General features: G+C 36.5%; 1 protein-coding gene across 6 annotated transcripts in view; it reads right to left on the reverse strand.

Annotated features, from left to right (window-relative positions):
• The window catches only part of LOC307140174 (uncharacterized protein), a 66188-nt gene extending 51247 nt beyond the window's left edge, over positions 1-14941 (reverse strand). The window contains exons 1-8 of one of the 6 annotated variants that reach the window (XR_013818208.1): positions 14746-14923; positions 12424-12759; positions 11771-12004; positions 11015-11146; positions 10621-10737; positions 8089-8160; positions 3062-4308; positions 2062-2606 (exon numbers count right to left, since the gene is read on the reverse strand). Coding sequence is in view for 3 of the 6 variants with exons in the window: in XM_079839456.1 (XP_079695582.1) it covers positions 4148-4308; positions 8089-8160; positions 10621-10737; positions 11015-11146; positions 11771-12004; positions 12424-12759; positions 14746-14794 (1101 nt within the window). In the remaining 3 variants the exon portion in view is untranslated. Of the gene's footprint in view, positions 1-2061; positions 2702-2917; positions 4309-8088; positions 8161-10620; positions 10738-11014; positions 11147-11770; positions 12005-12423; positions 12760-14745 lie in introns of those variants that run through there. The other 5 variants (XR_013818209.1, XM_079839456.1, XM_079839457.1 and 2 more) reach the window with 5 other exon arrangements.
• Between the last annotated feature and the right edge of the window lie 3134 nt (positions 14942-18075).

Here is an 18075-nt window from a genome sequence, read left to right on the forward strand (position 1 = left end):
AAATTATATATATATATATATATATATATATATATATATATATATATATATATATATATATATATATATATATATATATATATATATATATATATATATATATATATATATATATAAAATGTACATGCACACACACAAAAGAGATGTAATTGCACACAGCGTTCAAGGAATGAGATGTTTCGTATCACATGCAGGAAATCACATGATGTGATTAAGAAACCACATTTGAGAAATCCACATCAGACCACCGGCTTTCTGAAGCCCACACAAAGATTTCCCAACTCAACACATCAAACGGTTAAAAACTGATAAAAACAAAGCGGTCAAATCTACAGTGTTTGGTTAAAACCATGGCTTAACCAACCTTACATTTATAAACAAAACTCGAGCTGAATGAACTGACCTTCCACAACGTACCAGAACTCTTATATACAGTACTAACAAATGCTCTCAATCATTATGAATAAAAGTGAATCTGGATCTAATTAGATTGATTTTAAGGGGTGTTCACAAATGTCAAGTCAATTTTTCTATATTGTGCTTTTCACACATTGTTTCAAAGAAGCGTCACAGAAAATCATAATGTTGAAGTTTATTATATACATAATATTATATATAAGACCTATATAATATGCCTTATAGTCACATTTTCAGATTAGAGTTGGGTGATAATATAGTTACATTTTGCGATGATACGAGCAATCAAGCAGGTGAGATTTGCTATATGTGACCCCGGACCACAAAACCAGTCATAAGTCGCATGGGTATATTTGTGGCAATAGCCAACAATACATTGTATGGGTCAAAATTATAGATTTTTCTTTTATGCCAAAAATCATTAGGATATTAAGTAAAGTTCATGTTCCATGAAGATATTTTGTAAATGTCCTACCGTAAATATATAAAAATTTTTATATTATTAGTAATATACATGGCTAAGGACTTCATTTGGACAAATTTAAAGGCGATTTTCTCAATATTTAGATTTTTTTGCACCCTCAGATTTCATATTTTCAAACAGTTGTATGTATCTCAGGCAAATATTGTCAAAAGATTTACCCTTCTGACTGGTTTTGTGGTCCAGGGTCACATATATAGTATATATATCGCTTATTTGTTTGTTTATTAAATATTTAACGCCATGTTAGCATAGAGGCTATTTACATGGCAAACACAAGTTCAATTTCACAATCCATAAAATATAAATTACTATATAAAACATTTCAACTTGACATGAGAAAGAAAATCTAAAATACAGGTAATACATTGTGAAATATTCCACGTAAACATGTTTCTGAATAAAAACTTTTTCTAGCCTATAGTAGGCCTATATTTCGCTTTACACTAATGTAGCGCTATGTGGATAAAGTTGGATATACTATATAGCCAAGTTAAAGATCTGGCCGATAATATAAATGAATTAAAATGAATTGACTTATTATAAAATGTGTTTAATGTAATTGATTTTAATTAATATTCAATGAAAGCTGAGTTGAGTGCATTTACATTTCTGCCATTGGCAGATGCTTGTATCCAAAGCAACTTGCTGTGCATTCAAGCTATTAGGTTTTTATCTGGGATTTGAACCCTTGCTCAGTTTAGCTGGTACTGTCAACCAACACTACAGCAATTTACACTACAGCAAATTTAGACCTCTCCTCTCCTCTGCTCTCTGTACTTGAGGAACTTAGGAAATATAAGAAATTATTACTGCAACACTTTTCTGTGAACAGAAACGTTCTCTAAACATTTTGAAACAACATGTGCCATATAAATAAAACTCATTTGACCTCTTCAACTCACTCCAGCAAATGCAGATGTTTGACATGCTTTAAACTCTCTCATATCACAGTTAAATTCTCTCCACTGACTATATCTGATAGATACCAATCTAGGGCTGGGTATTGACAAAAAAAAAAAATCATGATTCAATTAGATTTCACAAGCTTGTGATTCCATTAGTTTCCGGTTCAATTGGATTTTTGATTATTTTGGATATACCGCACCATATCAGGTACAGTAGTTTAGTTTAGTTTTATTGTTTTATTTTATTTTATTGTTCAGTTTCCTGGACAGAAATTCATCTTTCAGTACATGGCAAGTCATTATAATATATTTGAACTGCTTTGAAATTAACTGCTTTGTATACAAACACTTAAAATTACCCTCAAGGTAGTTTTTATAATAATAAAGCTATAATACTAACTTTACAATTGCATAATTATATTTCTACTCCGATATAGGCTAATATGAAAATTTAAATGGTGGCTGTCAACTTGACGGATTTATTTAAACATGCATTATATATTGAAGAACATTAAATATTGTATTGAATATGTATTTGGGGCATAATATTTAGCAGCAATTTTATTGACATCTTTTCGCGGTTGAAACACTGATTGAGCGATCACATGAGACATTATACAGATTTCGGTAAGTTGTACTGTATCATTTAACATACCTTCAGATGTTCATTCAAGTTTATTTTGCGCTGTAACTGATATTAACGCGGAAGAGATGATTGGTTCATGTGAGCTTCATGCTGTCGCTTCTCTTGAACTGAGACGCTACGGCGATCTGTCACGCCACAATAAACAGCGTCAAAACTAGGGCTGCATGATAAATCGCAATTAAACTGCATGCGATTTGACAAAGGTTGCGATTATTTAATGTGCAGCTTCTCTGTGATCAGTAATAAATGCTGCTCCATCTGCAAGTCTGAGGGCGCTCTCGCAAGGTACTCCAAATATGTGCAGCAGAAGTGCAATAGCCCACATCATACTAGGAAATCCCTATGGGCATCATATCACAAATGCTTCTCATGTTTGGAAAGATGTTTGACGCGTGTTGCTTTTTCAAATGCAGGTTATAAGCGACCCAAATTCGCAGTGATTTCAGATGGAGCAGCATTTAATACTGACCACAGAACCCTCCTGCACTGACAAACTGTGCATACATAAAAAAAACCCAACAAAAACAATTCACAGCCTTTGCGATTTCATAATCACGATAAGCGCGATTTCATGCTAATTGCGATGTATCGTGCAGCCCTAGCAAAAACCATTCAAAAAATATTTTCTGAATTTCGTAGTAAAATTCACAGAATTTTAAATTTGAGACTGTTTTATATATATATAAAAAAAAAGCATAAAGCTTATTGCGATTTATTGGATGGGAGGGGCTCTGCAAAGTTCTGTTCATTCATCAACTGAAAACAGGACGGACTAATCAATTCCTGGGATTTAAGAATCGATATCGGTTCACAAAAATGAGAATCGATTAAAATCGAGAAATCAATATTTTTTTACCCAGCCCTAGCTATAAATATAATAAAGAATTGCTGTATTTTCGAGTAATTGTGAACATCAGATCACCTCCTCGAGATTCATGATAAAAAGTTTACTTTCATTTAATGTTTCCTCTTGCTGTTATACACTCACAGCCTCAGGCGGCACAATTCATGAAGCGCTATAAACAGAAGTTCTTGTCTGATGGAAAATTACACATTTGGCTTCCTCTTTTCTTCCTTTAGCTCAGTTACTCAACATCTCACATTTTAGACCAGACACGTTATGTTAAATCTCACACATAATTGCAGCTAACAGGAAATGTTCTCTCTCTTAAAGTTAGGAACAAACGTTCATCCAGTAATGTTGATAAAATGTCCGTTCAAAGTTATCTGGTCTTTAATACTGCCTCAAAATGTTAGCACAAAAACATTTACACATCATTCTGAAACGTTTTAGTTGGATGCTTGTCTAACGTTTTTTAAATGTTACCACTGGTTTCAGAAGGTTTAGAGATCATTCAAAAACATTCCCATAATGTTTGCAAAATGATGAAATGGAATGGAAAAACTAGACATTTTGAACAATCCGAGAACATTCGAAATAAAGTTTTCATAACTTTATAAGAACTTATCTTAGAACATGTTTTTGTTAGCTGGGATAGTCCATAACACGACACACACTATCAACGTACAATACCACCATTGCATATGCATGATCAAACAAAAGAAGTTACAAAAAATTATCTCCGATACTCCATGAATATATTTTATATAAACTGTAAAACTCCCAAAGTGAACATAAACGAACACAAGGCCTTAATTTACACAACTTTTGTTGTGAAACTAGCGTCTCTGTACCTGAGAGTACAAACACTCGTCCTTTGGCTCCTGGTGAGCGTTTGAGTTGTTCGGAGTGAACGTCACCTCTCCGTATTGAACCTCTTCCTCTTTTCTCTCCTTCGTCTTTTTCGTCTGCGGCCTGACCGCAGCGTATTCCACATCAACAGCTGGAACTGACTCTGCATACAGAAACGAGAAATGGTGTCAGCACGAGACTGTTAGTCTACTGCAAACTGACAAATGCTTTTCAGTGTGAAACTATTTTACTAAGAAAGTAGCAAACAAAACAAATGGTGATTTTTTTTATTTTATGTGTTTAACGGAGCTCAGCTACTCACTACTCTATATAATTTGAAGTAGTTTGTGTGAGATTCTTCCTCTTAAATGGAGGTCTAAACTTCTGTTTTTAATGCTGGTGTTTTCACAGAGGTGAAGTATTTTACCACCCACGACCAAAACTTTCCATTCAGGGTTTCCACTCTTTTTCAGCAACCATTTTCCAGTACTTTTCCAGGACATTTTCAATTTTACTACGGCGGGAATAAAAGACAAGGATCATGCCAAATATTGCTTTCTAAGTCTTTAAAAGCTGTACAGTTTATTGCCATTACTTAACAATCCAGCATTTTCAATATGAGCTCTTAATCATACATTATGACTATGGAAGCTTGTTTAAACCACAGAATAGAAAGAAAAGGTAATCGTGACTTTTTATCTCGCTATTCTGACTCTCGCAATTGCGAGTTTACATAATTGTGATATAAACGCAAAATTTTTCGCAATTCTTTTTTCCTCAGAATTGGACTTTACAACTTGCAATTGCAGTTTAGATCTCACAATTCTGAGAAAAGAAGTCAGAATTGCAAGATATAAACTCGCAACTGCGCAAAAAAGTCAATTGTGAAGAAAAGGTCAGAATTGGGAGTTTATATCATGCAATTCTGACTTTACACAAATGTGACACACACAAATGTGACTTTATATCAAAATTATGTGATTAGTTAGCAGCTTACGAGTTAACATTCACTGCATACATTTGAGCCGTTAATAGTGTTAGCTAACTGCTGCAAGTGGCAACACAAGACTAAACATCATTATTCAAAATACTACTCACACGTATCAATCTCAGCATTCCTGCTTTCTGCAATAGCGCTAATTGTTTGGGCCAGCGATAAACTCTTTATACTCGTCTAAAGAAATAACTTTTTTTTAAAGAATTTTCCCAGACAACAACAAGATTTTCCAGGACATTTTACATTTTCTAAAATTTTCCATGTGTTTTCCAGGACTGGAAAATTTTTCATCAATTTTCCAGGTTTTCCAGGTTTTCCAGGACGAGTGGGAACCCTGCCATTGCGGTTTACAAATTACAAAATGTGAAGAAAAAAAAAGGAATAGTTCACCCAAAAATGAAAATTAGCCGATGATTTACTCACCCTCCAGTCATCCTAGATGTATATGACACTCTTCTTTCAGACGAATACAATCGGAGTTATATTAAAAAATATGCTAGTTCTCACGAGAACCAAGTTTTGTTTTGCTCTATCCTCTGCGCTTCCGCGTTCATCACTGGAACTTATGCTACGCCAGCGTCCTACGTCATACGCTGGAACGCCAGTCTCTCGTGAACGCGTGTATGACAATTAGCGGAAGTTAGAAATTACAGTTTGTAAAGTTTTAAACATGGATATTTTTCTTACACAAACGTGCCACTTTGCTTCAGAAAGCCTTTATTAACCCCCCGGAGCTGTGTGGAGCACTTTTATGATAGATATATGCACTTTTATGGACTTCAAAACAGAAATAGCCATTCACTGCCATTATAAAGCTCGGAAGAGCCAGGACATTTTTTAATATTACTCTGATTGTATTCGTCTGAAAGAAGAATGTCATATACACCTAGGATGGCTTGAGGGTGAGGAAGTCATGGGTAAGTCATTATTCAGTGAACTATCTCTTTAACATAATAATACAATTTAAAATTAAAATTGCATTTTAAAATGTGACAATTAATTTACACATAGGCTATCTTCTGTGGAGGTGTAGGGACAAAAAAATGTTCGTCCAATCATTGCACCGACTCCAAATGCAATTACACTATGTCCTAACTGCCTGTCAACATATGTATTTTCATAAACTGTAATCACAAGCTTCCAGTAACGGTCATCCGCGCATTCACGAGAGAGTCGAGCTCTGGTGAGTGACTTAGTTCTTTAGGCTAAAGTATACTTCACTTTTTACGTGTATGTGAGGGTCAGCGTGCATTCTGCGTGACACGAATTTCATCATCAGAAGAGTATGCACGTACTGTACGCACACCGCCGGATTTTTGTAACCGCAAGTACTTTGTACGCACCGGTCACACATGCGCGTTTAATGAGTAGATGCAGTATGGGGATTATTAGGAGGCCATGATGGACAACTGGGCAAATTTGGCCAGGATGCCGGGGTTACACCCCTACTCTTTTTCTACTGGGATTTTCTATGACCACAGAGAGTACAACATCTCATCCGTAGGACGGTGCTCATGGCGAGAGATTGCTCAAAACTGCGCATGTGTCGAACGCTTGTGTACATGTACAAGTCAAAAGAAGTATACTTTGCAAGGCTGTGCGTTCGACTGTGTGTGCATGCTCGCATACGCGTAAAAAAAACTAAGTATACTTTGGTGTATAAGCGTAAGCTTAGGTGAGAGTAGATGCCTCTCGCAGTTCAAACAAATAGGGCTGGGCAACAAACTCAAGCTTCTCCGACATTTCTCTTTATATTTAGACTTATAATTTGTGACCGGTGTTTTGTTTCTCAATCTTCTGCGTTTCTACATTCGTCAATACATCATGCATCGGGTTAGAGGTCACTCTTCCACCAGAACTTGACTCACGTAGGGCCGTTACTGGAAGCAAGTGATTATAGTTTATAAAGTTATAAATATGGATATTTTTCTCACATAAACGCATCGCTTTGCTTCCGAAGGCCTTCATTGACCCCCTGGAGTCGTTTGGATTACTTTTATGATGACTTTTGGATTACTTTTATAACTCAGATAGTGTTTGGCTGAACGAAGAAAGCCATATACACCTAGGATGGAAGTCAATTTGGGATCATTTTCATGTTTGGGTGAATTAACCCTTTAAAGTCCCAATGAAATCAAATTGAAAGTTTTTTGGCTTTTAGTATGGATATGTTAGTCTTACTGTTATCTATAAGCTAGTGTGCAAAAAAAATAAAGAAAAAAATTTGCATTTAGAAGATATAAGCATCCAAAACTTACAGTCTCTCACTTCTGCCAATATGAATCAATGAGTTTGATGACATCACTCTGCACTTCAGCTTCTCAACAGATTTTCTGTCCAATCTCTAGATCTCTAGATCTCTCTAGAATCTAAAGCATCCCGTCCCCCTACATTATAAATAGACGCTGAAGCTGTGGCTGAAATCGGTCATTTGTTCACACATTTACTATTTTCAAAATGGTGAATTGCACATAGTGCACTATATAGGGGATAAGGAACAATTCAGACAGTTTAAATATGCTTTCCATTTGGGCGAATAAAGTCGTGTTTTACGTCAGTGTCAAATGAACCGCCATAGCACGTACACACATCGGATCACACATGGATCACATTTGCAGCACAGGCCAGAAAACTGAGCTCAACGGCTCTGGCCGAGCTGTAATATGAACAAAACGCTATTGACTGTTTTGAAAAAGGGGAGGAACTGTTCGATAAGTCCCGCCATGTCTTCCTGTTCCAGTGGAAATTTCGTCAACACATTGAATAATGCTGCGTGTTTCAAGTACTTCAGTGGGCCTTTAAGTTTTAGCCAGCTGCAGTAGCATGACTGAAAAAACACACGCTGAATCGCTGATAGATCCTTATGTTGTATTTGTTTGTAAATTATGTAGTTTCAGTTACAGTTTTAACTGTACAGCTAATTAACTGTAACTGACATGTTCTTACCTGATTTATTCTTTTCACTCTGCTTCTCATGAGAGATCTGAGCATAAACCAGCTCCGTTTCTCCAGCAGGGGCTGATGAGAAAAACCATCATTAGCAACAGATAGACTCCAAAACTAGCCTCTAACAGATAATCCTTCATGCCACTTAAGGAGAGGAAGGAGAGGACAGAATCTTCTCCACCAACAGATTTATTGGACCTCATTCATAAAACCTTTGTAAATATATGAGTAAATTCTGAGTAGAAAAGGTAAGGTAGTTTACATGTAAAAAGTACCTTCCTATAAAATCTCCTTTGATTCACAAATGCTTCATAAACCTCCAGTTATTCATAGACAGGGTGTGCATTAACAATTAGCAATTTATGTTCACATTGAACTAATTGTTTAACTAATTTGCTATTATATATTTTATAATGTAAAATTGTGTTGTCAAATTGCATCATCATTGATTTGCTCGAAAGAACACCACATTTTTGGATGTTTTACGCACCTTTTATACGTTGAAAGCTGGTGTAAATATTTTTTATACAACTAACATTGTAAAAATACAAACACTTTCATAAATACAAAAATTATGTCAGAAAAGCTTTATGAATGATTTACAAAAATAATTATGCTTGTACTTCATGAATGAGACCCAATGACTTTAACTTTGCTATGAATATCACAATCATACATTTGTAAAATGAATGGTCAAAAATCATTACTGAGTCAAATAATAAAGTTTAAAGTTATATTCATGAGGCTTGTGGAACAAAATGGTTTCAAAGTCTTTCTGCCATTTTGAACCAATTTGCCTGTTGTTTTTCATGACTCACCTGACAAAGTATGTTAAAATCTCCACCAAAACTACCTCAGATCATCTTTACCACACCTGTAATGTTTCTACTTCTGGCCTTTGAACCAATTGTCTTAGCAAATGTATGCAGCATATATAATAACATAGGCTATATGCCACAAATGTTCTCTGCATTTTAAGGAATATTATACTACAGGGCTGTTGAATGCTTGAATCTAATTGGTTGGTGAACGTTCTAAGTTGTGCAATTATTTTCAGGGAAAGGCACTGCAAAAGTAGTTCCAGGCAGGTCTTGACCGCATTACATACCACTTCGCCAAATGATTTCAGTTATTTCAAAGGTCCTTACAGGTGACAACAGCAAAAGAACCAAAACCCACAAAGACACTGATCAAGCAAATAAATACAGTAAACAATAAGATAAAAACGACAAATTATTTCCATGTTTATTGCCACAAAATTGTTTTATTATGCATGAAAAGCACATACTCTCTTTTTCCCGCTCTCTCTTCTCTCCCACTCAAATGCACACACATACAGTGCAGAAATGTGTTTTCAGTGCGGTTCTGGCGATTTTATCAGTAAAATAGTTTTGCAACTAAAAAGCTACGTGACATTTCTCACTAGCTAGATCATAAACGCGCTGTTCTTACAGTTTTGTATTAGTAGACGCTGCTGCCGAACACTTGAAAGAGACGCACAGACTAAGGTCATTTACATACGCTCTCTCTCTCTCTCTCTCTCTCTCTCTCTCTCTCTCTCTCTCTCTCTCTCTCTCTCTCTCTCTCTCTCTCTCTCTCTCTCTCTCTCTCTCTCTCTCTTTCTAATAACTGCATTAATAACTGCATTTGTCTGCTATCAATGGCTGAAGCCTCCAGTACTAGCTCTAAAATGACGTTTTGAAGACTTCAGATGCAAAAGTCCATTTGACGTTTTTCTTTCAAATTTGCATTTTTGTCAGGCTCCTACACTCTAAAAAAAATGGTGCTATATAGTACTAAAAGTGGTTCTTTGGCTCATAATCATAGGGGAACCATGCTTCAGTGGTTCTTCAGGGGTTCTTTGGGATGACTGAGATGCTATATAGCACCGCTACCATATACAAAACCTGTTAAGATATGGTGCTATAGCACCAAAAGAGGTTCCCCTATGATTACGAGCCAAGAACCACTTTTAGTGCCTTATAGCACAATTTTTTTAGTGTATGTATAGGTTTCTTCATAAGAACCAGTACTTCTGAATGGGCTGAGGCTGGGATTTAGTGGGTTTGAAGTGAAAGTATTTGATGAACGTGAGGAGAGCATTCACTCAGTACCATTATCTAATTTTTGACCGCGGTGGCTTTTAGAGGCTTTTGCATTGGAAGTCTTCTTTTAGAATGAGCAACGGAGTATTGGGTTTGTATGCATAAGAAATTACTCCAGCACACATTCTGAGCGTTTTAACGTCAAAACCTGTCAAATGTCTTGAAATAAATAATCTGAACAATGTTTTGAGGTGTGGTAACCATAAGCGGAATAATTGACTCCGGGCTGTTGAATTATTAGAATCATTTGCATCAAGACCGCATTACCACCTCTTGTGTGCATTATTTTTCTAATAATTCAACGGCCCGGAATCAATTATTCCTTACTTAACCGATGCGTTTGGCTCTGTAATTACTCCTTGCATTTGCAGCTACAGCATTACATTTTAACCATACTGTACTAACTACATATTTAAAATGAACCGACCTGGTGTTGACTTGAGCTGTTTCCTCTTGTAAAAGTGACATGCAGTGATGAACAGCAGAATCAGGATTAGCGTAACACAGCCCAAAGCAATCAGAGAGGCATGACCGAGACTTGAAACTATGAAAGAAAGAAACACAAGGTAATTTAAAACAAACTCCAATACTGATTCCAAAAGTTAATTCAAATCAACTGCAACAGCAACAGCAACAGCAACAAAAATTTAAAAACTTTTAACAACTAAATGCAATTAACAGCAATTAGTTAAAAACTAAATTAAAACTAAATTAGTTAAAAAATAATTGTATCTACAGAACAGCCTGTGGCCCCTCTCACTGACATCATTATTATTAGGTTTATTTGTATTTTGCAGAATGTGCTGTAGCTCAACACTCACATATCCATGAAGAAATTTTTCCAGAGCTCGTAGTGAGGGGGAGATTCATACCAGCTGATGAAAAACTCGTACCATGTTTTGCTTTCGGTGTGCTACTGGACAGTGTAGAGGTCACAGCTGCAGTGGTTGATCCTGTAATAAAACATCACTGCAGAATCACCTGCATTCTCGCTATCAACCAATTAACCGAAAACAGGTCAACACAAATGACAAATTACTGCTGAGTAATCATTTTGAAAATGAATTGGTCAATTAAGGGAATCAATTTGTCTGAATCTCAGAAAACCTTTCAAGGTCACATTTTACTTTAAAATCAAAAGCGAAACTGTAAATAGTAAGTCATATTTTGTTTCACTGCCTGTTTCTAGGGACATTAAACCAATTTGTATTGTGAAATTTACCCCCCAAAACAAGATTTTTTTTTTAATTCTCATTACTGTAACTATAATTATATATTATAGGCTAGTAAATAAAATCATAATTTTACTCAAAATGTATCATATGCAATTACAGTAATAAGAATCAAATAACAATTATCATTATGAATGATTGTGTTTGCAAAAAAAATTATTTTGGCACATTACAATGAATAACATTTAGTTATGTCACAATGCAAAAAAACATAATTTTTTTTATTTTGGGGTGAAATGTGATTGACTTTCTTGACAGGTTTTGTAAGATTCATCATCTGCATCACTCTTGTTGCTGTTGCTGTTGTTTAGCAAATACATGGACATTCATGTATTAAAAGCTCACCAGGACAGTGTTTTACACTAATGTTCTTCTGTTCGCGACTGACGTTGTTCTGCACACTGCAGCTGATCTCTCCATCAGTCGTCTCATTCAGCTCAATGTTGGTGTTTCCATCCTTCAGTGGATCTCCATTCAGAGTCCAGCTGTAGATGAGCTGATCCCCATCAGAGGAGCAGGACACTGACTTCACCCCATTGGAGGAGCAGCTGATTGACACTTCCACTGAGCCAATAGGAACTGGAGGGAGGGACACATGACAGTACAGTCACACAACTCTTTATGTAACCAGAGTCAAATTCAAGACATTTCTAAACAAGTTTATTGCTGAGATGAAATCTGGACATTATTGAATTAAACATAACAAGGGTTAAACAAGCATAAACAAGCAAAAAAACAAAAACAAAAAACAAAAAAAAACAATGTAAAGCAATGTAGCAAATTACAGTTTGAAATGCTTTCACATACTACATTGAAACAGAAGTTTTAAATTATGAAAATAGTCTTAGTACATGGAAAGTGCAGATGCGTTTTAAATTAAATAATAATAATAAAAATGAATAACCTTCACAGAGATTCCACTGATTAATTTCATGAGAGTGAGATCTTTGGAGATCATGAGATTGTAAGTAAAGAGTCTGATGAGAGAGTTACTGTACCTTCAACATTCACTTGAAGATGTGTATATGTTACTCCGCCGTCTGAGCCTTCGAGTTCTAAAGTGTAAATCCCTGAATCTGCTCTGAGCACAGGGTTTATTATCAGAGTCCCATTAATGACTTTCACTTCAGATCTGTTATTAAAAAGACCACATTGATTCGCCATCTTCCTGTCAGTCTTTACTCTACAAACTGGATCATCTGTGTTGTTGTTTATTCTCTTCACTATCTTCAGGTCATATTTACTAGCAGCATCCACCATCGACAGTTTGAGTGTGTGTCCCAGAGCTGCGTAACAGGGATCTGCCTGATTAAACCTGCAGTTAAACTCCAGACCTGAAGAACAAAACACACACACACACACACACACACACACACACACACACACACACACACACACACACACACACACACACACACACACACACACACACACACACACACACACACACACACACACACACACACACACACACACACACACACACACACACACACACACACACACACACACACACACACACACACACACACACACACACACACACACACACACACACACACACACACACACACACACACACAGAAATGTATCAACATCCATCAAATTAAAATGATTAGAATTAAAAAGACACAAATTACCCAAACATTCACAGAATTAAAGAAGAAAGGCATCAAACTCTTGATCTGATCTCATTACAGTTTTTTCTGAATGCTTAAGCGCTAATCGTGATTCTTGTAGCACAATTTCTAAAACTATTAATACGTATAGCAAAACCACTCACTGAGTTTGCAAAACTAAAAGCACAAACACTGCTTTGCACTCAGTTTGCAATTTTGTAACACACACTTTGCAAAACTGTAGGCACAATTCACTGCACAACACTCTTTTTGCAGAACTTTAAACACAACTCACTGCTTACACTCAATTACCAAATTTCCAACTCACTCCTAGCAAAATTATACACATGTATGGCTATCATTAACACTATTTTGCCAACTGTCTGGCACACTTTCACATGTGAAAACTGTTTTAGATAATTAGTTCACTTTGCAATCAGCCCATCAACAGGTAGCCCTTTTACAGGCAATGGAGGAGGCATGTGGAGATATTGACCAGGCATCATGTCAGGCCTGGATACAGCATTCAAGGAAATATTTTCACCGGTGCCTTGGACTGGAGGATATCGCATGCGATGTGGACGAAATTTTGTGGCCGGACCCAGAAAGACGACATGATGTAGGCTGATTGTTTTTTTGTTGTTTTTTTTTTTTTTGTGAAATTACTATTTTGTGTTCTGACTTTGTCTTGGTTTTGATGATTGTGAATAAACTGCAATACTTGAAGTTTGGATCCTTGTATGTTTACATGACACTATGACAAAAGTATGTCCTCAAATTGACATCTGTACACAGAGAAAGCAAAAGCCAGATGTGTTTTGTATTCATACCATCAGTGTGTAGTTGGCACATTGTGTGCTTAGTAGATGATGGCTTGTGTTTACTGTTTGATACGAAAACACCATTTTTACGAAGGTGTGAAGAGTTAATCTAGCTGTGTTTGCTTTTGCAAGAGAACTACAATGTTTTGATAATTGGGTGAAAGGTTTTCTTATTTGTGTGTAGAGTTTTGCAAAAATAGCCAATAGTTACAAAAAAATTGCTTAAGCATTTAGAAAAAACTGTAAAACATCTGACCTCAGCTCGTCTGAAGTGATGCTCATCTGCATCATAAACACAAACGCTCAACTCTTTTCTCTAAGGAAACAGTGTCTCCTACTGAATTACTGAACATAACCATATTACTGGATATATTTAACTTGGTTTGGAGTGTAAAGCAAAATAAATGACAATGTTAAAGTAAAACTGTATATGGCCTCAGTCAAAAAGCAAATTTAGATTTGTATTAAAATGATCATGCTTTCACAGTCTACATAGTTTCTTCTAAAACGCTTATGCATGTTAACAAGATGTTCTGATAATGCAGAATGTCTTTCTGTTCAGTCGCGTTAAACTGAGACATTTCTTGCTTTTATTATAATGTCTTGATCTTAATGACATCTTAATGGAGCAATGAATCCCCATATTATACATTTAAAATAATTAAATACATAAATACATTTTGAAAATACTGAAGCTTGTTAGCACAATGGACACGAAAGAAACACACACTTCCTTTCACATTTTGTATTACTCCACAAATTCACACTGTTAACAAGATCAGAAACAATAGATCACTGCAGACTGTTTTGAAAATGTAATATTAGAGTGTTTTTATTTCAGAGATTCATGTGATCGAACAGCATCATAAAGTTGACTCACATTCAGCAGTTTGCAGCAGCAGCAGCATCAGTCCAAAGATGAACATCATTTCTCTAAAGCCCAGTTTCCAGAATCGCAGCAGAAGAGTGTGGATGCAGCTTCAGATGAGTGTCTGGACTTCTGTCCGTCTGTGTTCTGGCTCTCATGAAGCTCCTCACAGCGAGACTCGCTCTGGACTGACACATGAGGAAATATCTGACCACATAATAGAGAAAAGAGGAAGTTTCCTCACACGGGGGAAGGCAGATGATGTTTGCGCTAAAATAGGTCTACATCTAAAAAAGACAGTGAAACTAAGAGAAAGGTGTAAAAAGAAGAAAAACTTTCAGGTTCACGTCCTAAAACAGTGTAAAAGTGCTTATCATATTTTTGAAGCAGGAAGTGGGAAGGATTTCTAAATTAGGTGCAATTACTAATTATGCAAACTATTTTTTTCGCTCCAAGCCACATCATTGAGAGTAAAACCAGAATAAGGCCTACATGTGACTGTTTGTAATATCTTCCTCTCGTTGAGTGAGTGTGTGATGAATGAGGTTATACTGTTTCTATCGGATCCAGTCAGTTCATGTTCATGTCTGCAGAGAGAGAGAATGAAGAGAGGATCCTGACCTTCAGCCTGTCTGAACTCAATCTTTTGTTTACTGGACCTGAGACTCATGAGACATGGAAAGAGAGAGAGAGAGAGAAAGAGAGAGAGAGAGAGAGAGAGAGAGAGAGAGAGAGAGAGAGAGAGAGAGAGAGAGAGAGAGAGAGAGAGAGAGAGAGAGACCACAGCCTGGGCATATAGAAGGGCAGATACAGACAGAATTGGCTGCCCAGAGGGAGTAGGTTTTGCCTGTACTGCAGCCAAGGAGAAATAGAAACAGAGCTGCACTTCATAACTACTTCCCTAATTATAATGACATTCGAAAACACTTCTTTCCCAAATGTGAATTTTTTTGTTCCAATTTCAAAATGTTGAAAAATTATGCACAAGCTCAATATTTACTTGGCGAAAGTAGAGACTGCATTTCACTAGCAGCAAAATACATCAATTCCTGCCTCAAAAAGAATGAAGAGTTGACCAAACAGCACACACAGGTTTGTACTGTTTGTACCCCTAAACTACCCCTATAAACCTACCCATCACAGGAAACATTCTGCATTTGTTAAAGGAGCTGTATGTAGGACTGTGGCCAAAACTGGTACTGCAATCACTTTCAAATGACTGTAGAGCGGTGTATCCCCTCTCCCCCTCCCCCTGACTCGAGGTTGCCAGAACGTAGGGTGCTACAAGGAGCTTTCAATGGCAAGTGACGAGTCGTACACAGTAAGTTTTTTTTCTTTCTGTTAATTATGTTTATGCTTCAAGAGCGATGTTTTGTGAAGTAATTATGAATCGCAAAAATTTACTAATGGCGATTAGCCAAATATAATCGTAAATATGAACGCTCGTATGTGACAGTACATTCCCACATGAAAAAATACTATAGTAAAATTACAGCAAAGCTAAATAACATTAGCAATGGTCATACATGTTTTGTCCACTATATATGCGAAGAACGAATGAGGAATAATTTTTACAGAGCGTTAGGCTACTGTCTCAAATACGTTTACACAGTGCTAATAGGCGTGCTAATGTTGTTTTCCTCAGTGTCCCAGCATAATGACAGAGAAACGGGCTCTGATAATGCATTACTAATGTTAGCAATGACGACTCGCCGTTTTTATTTACCAAACAATTCCTTAACGTTACCTTTTCAATTCAATGACCCACCTCCTCCATCTGCGCTATCCTAACGTTACTTTGCACGAACATGCATATCTTTGTTCGACTGTCATGAATATTTGAAATGTCCATTTACATTAAGTACAAGTTAGCCAAACATAGATGAACCTTACCTGTCCAGGAGAAAATTAGCAACGTTGGCATCAGTCTTCAAATTATTCTCCGTTTTCAGCCGTCTCCATCTTTCAAAGGCATTTCCTATACAAATCCTTGTTTTATTTCGGACACTGTCACAACGTTTTTCTGATTCATAACGAGGTCGTTTAGGTTTCGTAAAGTTAGACATTGTTTATCCAAAAAGTTTGTAGCTGCAGCTGTGGTAACTAGAGCAGAGCTGGCAACCCGAATGCAGAAACACTACTGACTTCGTGATTGGTAGACAGGTGGAGGGTTGCGCTTCAGGCCAAAACACAACATGTCAACATCAACATCAGTTGAGGGCTGCAACTTCACTTTTAAAATTACAATATCTTGGCCGGACAACCGTTGTCAGTGATATAAGTATTTGAAATTAACATGATTTCTTAATGTCTAGTGACATATCAGGGCCATTTTATGATTAATTGAAATACATTTCTTACATACAGTTCCTTTAAGTATGTTTTTAAAGCTGTTTTAAATATGGCATATTTCATGTTAACGTCGTAATACCAGTGTAATACCTGTGTCATTATACATTATATTATGTCACATAAATCGCAAAAACAAACACACACACACACACACACACACACACGCACACACACACACACACACACACACACACACACACACACACACACACACACACACACACACACACACACACACACACACACAAACAATGCATTCAATGAGCCTATGACAGAGCTGGGCTTTTTTTTTTCAAATAAAAACTCATTCACACATACAAAAACAAAGAATTGAATGAGCCAATGTCTGACCATGTTTTTTGGTATGATCCAATCATCCACCTGGCTCATCAGACTCTCTCTCACACACGCACACACACTTCAAAGTGCTACGGCAAGGTTTGTAGATACTTCGAAACAAAATGTTTATGCAAAATGTTTATGATCAGTTTATGATCACGAAACAAAATGTTTATGATCAACTACTTTGTCTTTTCCTTATAACATGGTCATATTTATCTAAGCATATTTTGGCATCTTTGTTTAGTCTCACCTAACACAGATATATATTTTTTTAAATTACAATTTTAACTTGTGATAGTCAAAAACTTAAAGGTCCCATGGCATGAAATTTTCATTTTATGAGGTATTTCAACATTAATATGAGTTCCCCTAGCCTGAATATTGTCCCCAAGTGGATAGAAATGTTGATCGGTGTAAAACCGAGTTCTGGCTGTCTTTCTCTGCCTTTGAGAAAATGACAGGCCAGACGAGCCAATCCTGAAGTCTCCTGGTTTGACGTCCAAGCAGGAGCGGTTTCCTCCCTTTCCTCCGCCCAGAGAATCTGGCACGCCCATGCAAACGCGAGAGATCATTAACGTTATTTGTGAACGAGTGAACACTGGCAGTTTCTCAGTGTTTGGATGTACAAATGAAAACAGAAGTCTTTCT

Source organism: Gobio gobio (assembly GCF_949357685.1).
Source record: "Gobio gobio genome assembly, chromosome: 16".
NCBI classification, from domain to species: Eukaryota; Metazoa; Chordata; class Actinopteri; order Cypriniformes; family Gobionidae; genus Gobio; species Gobio gobio.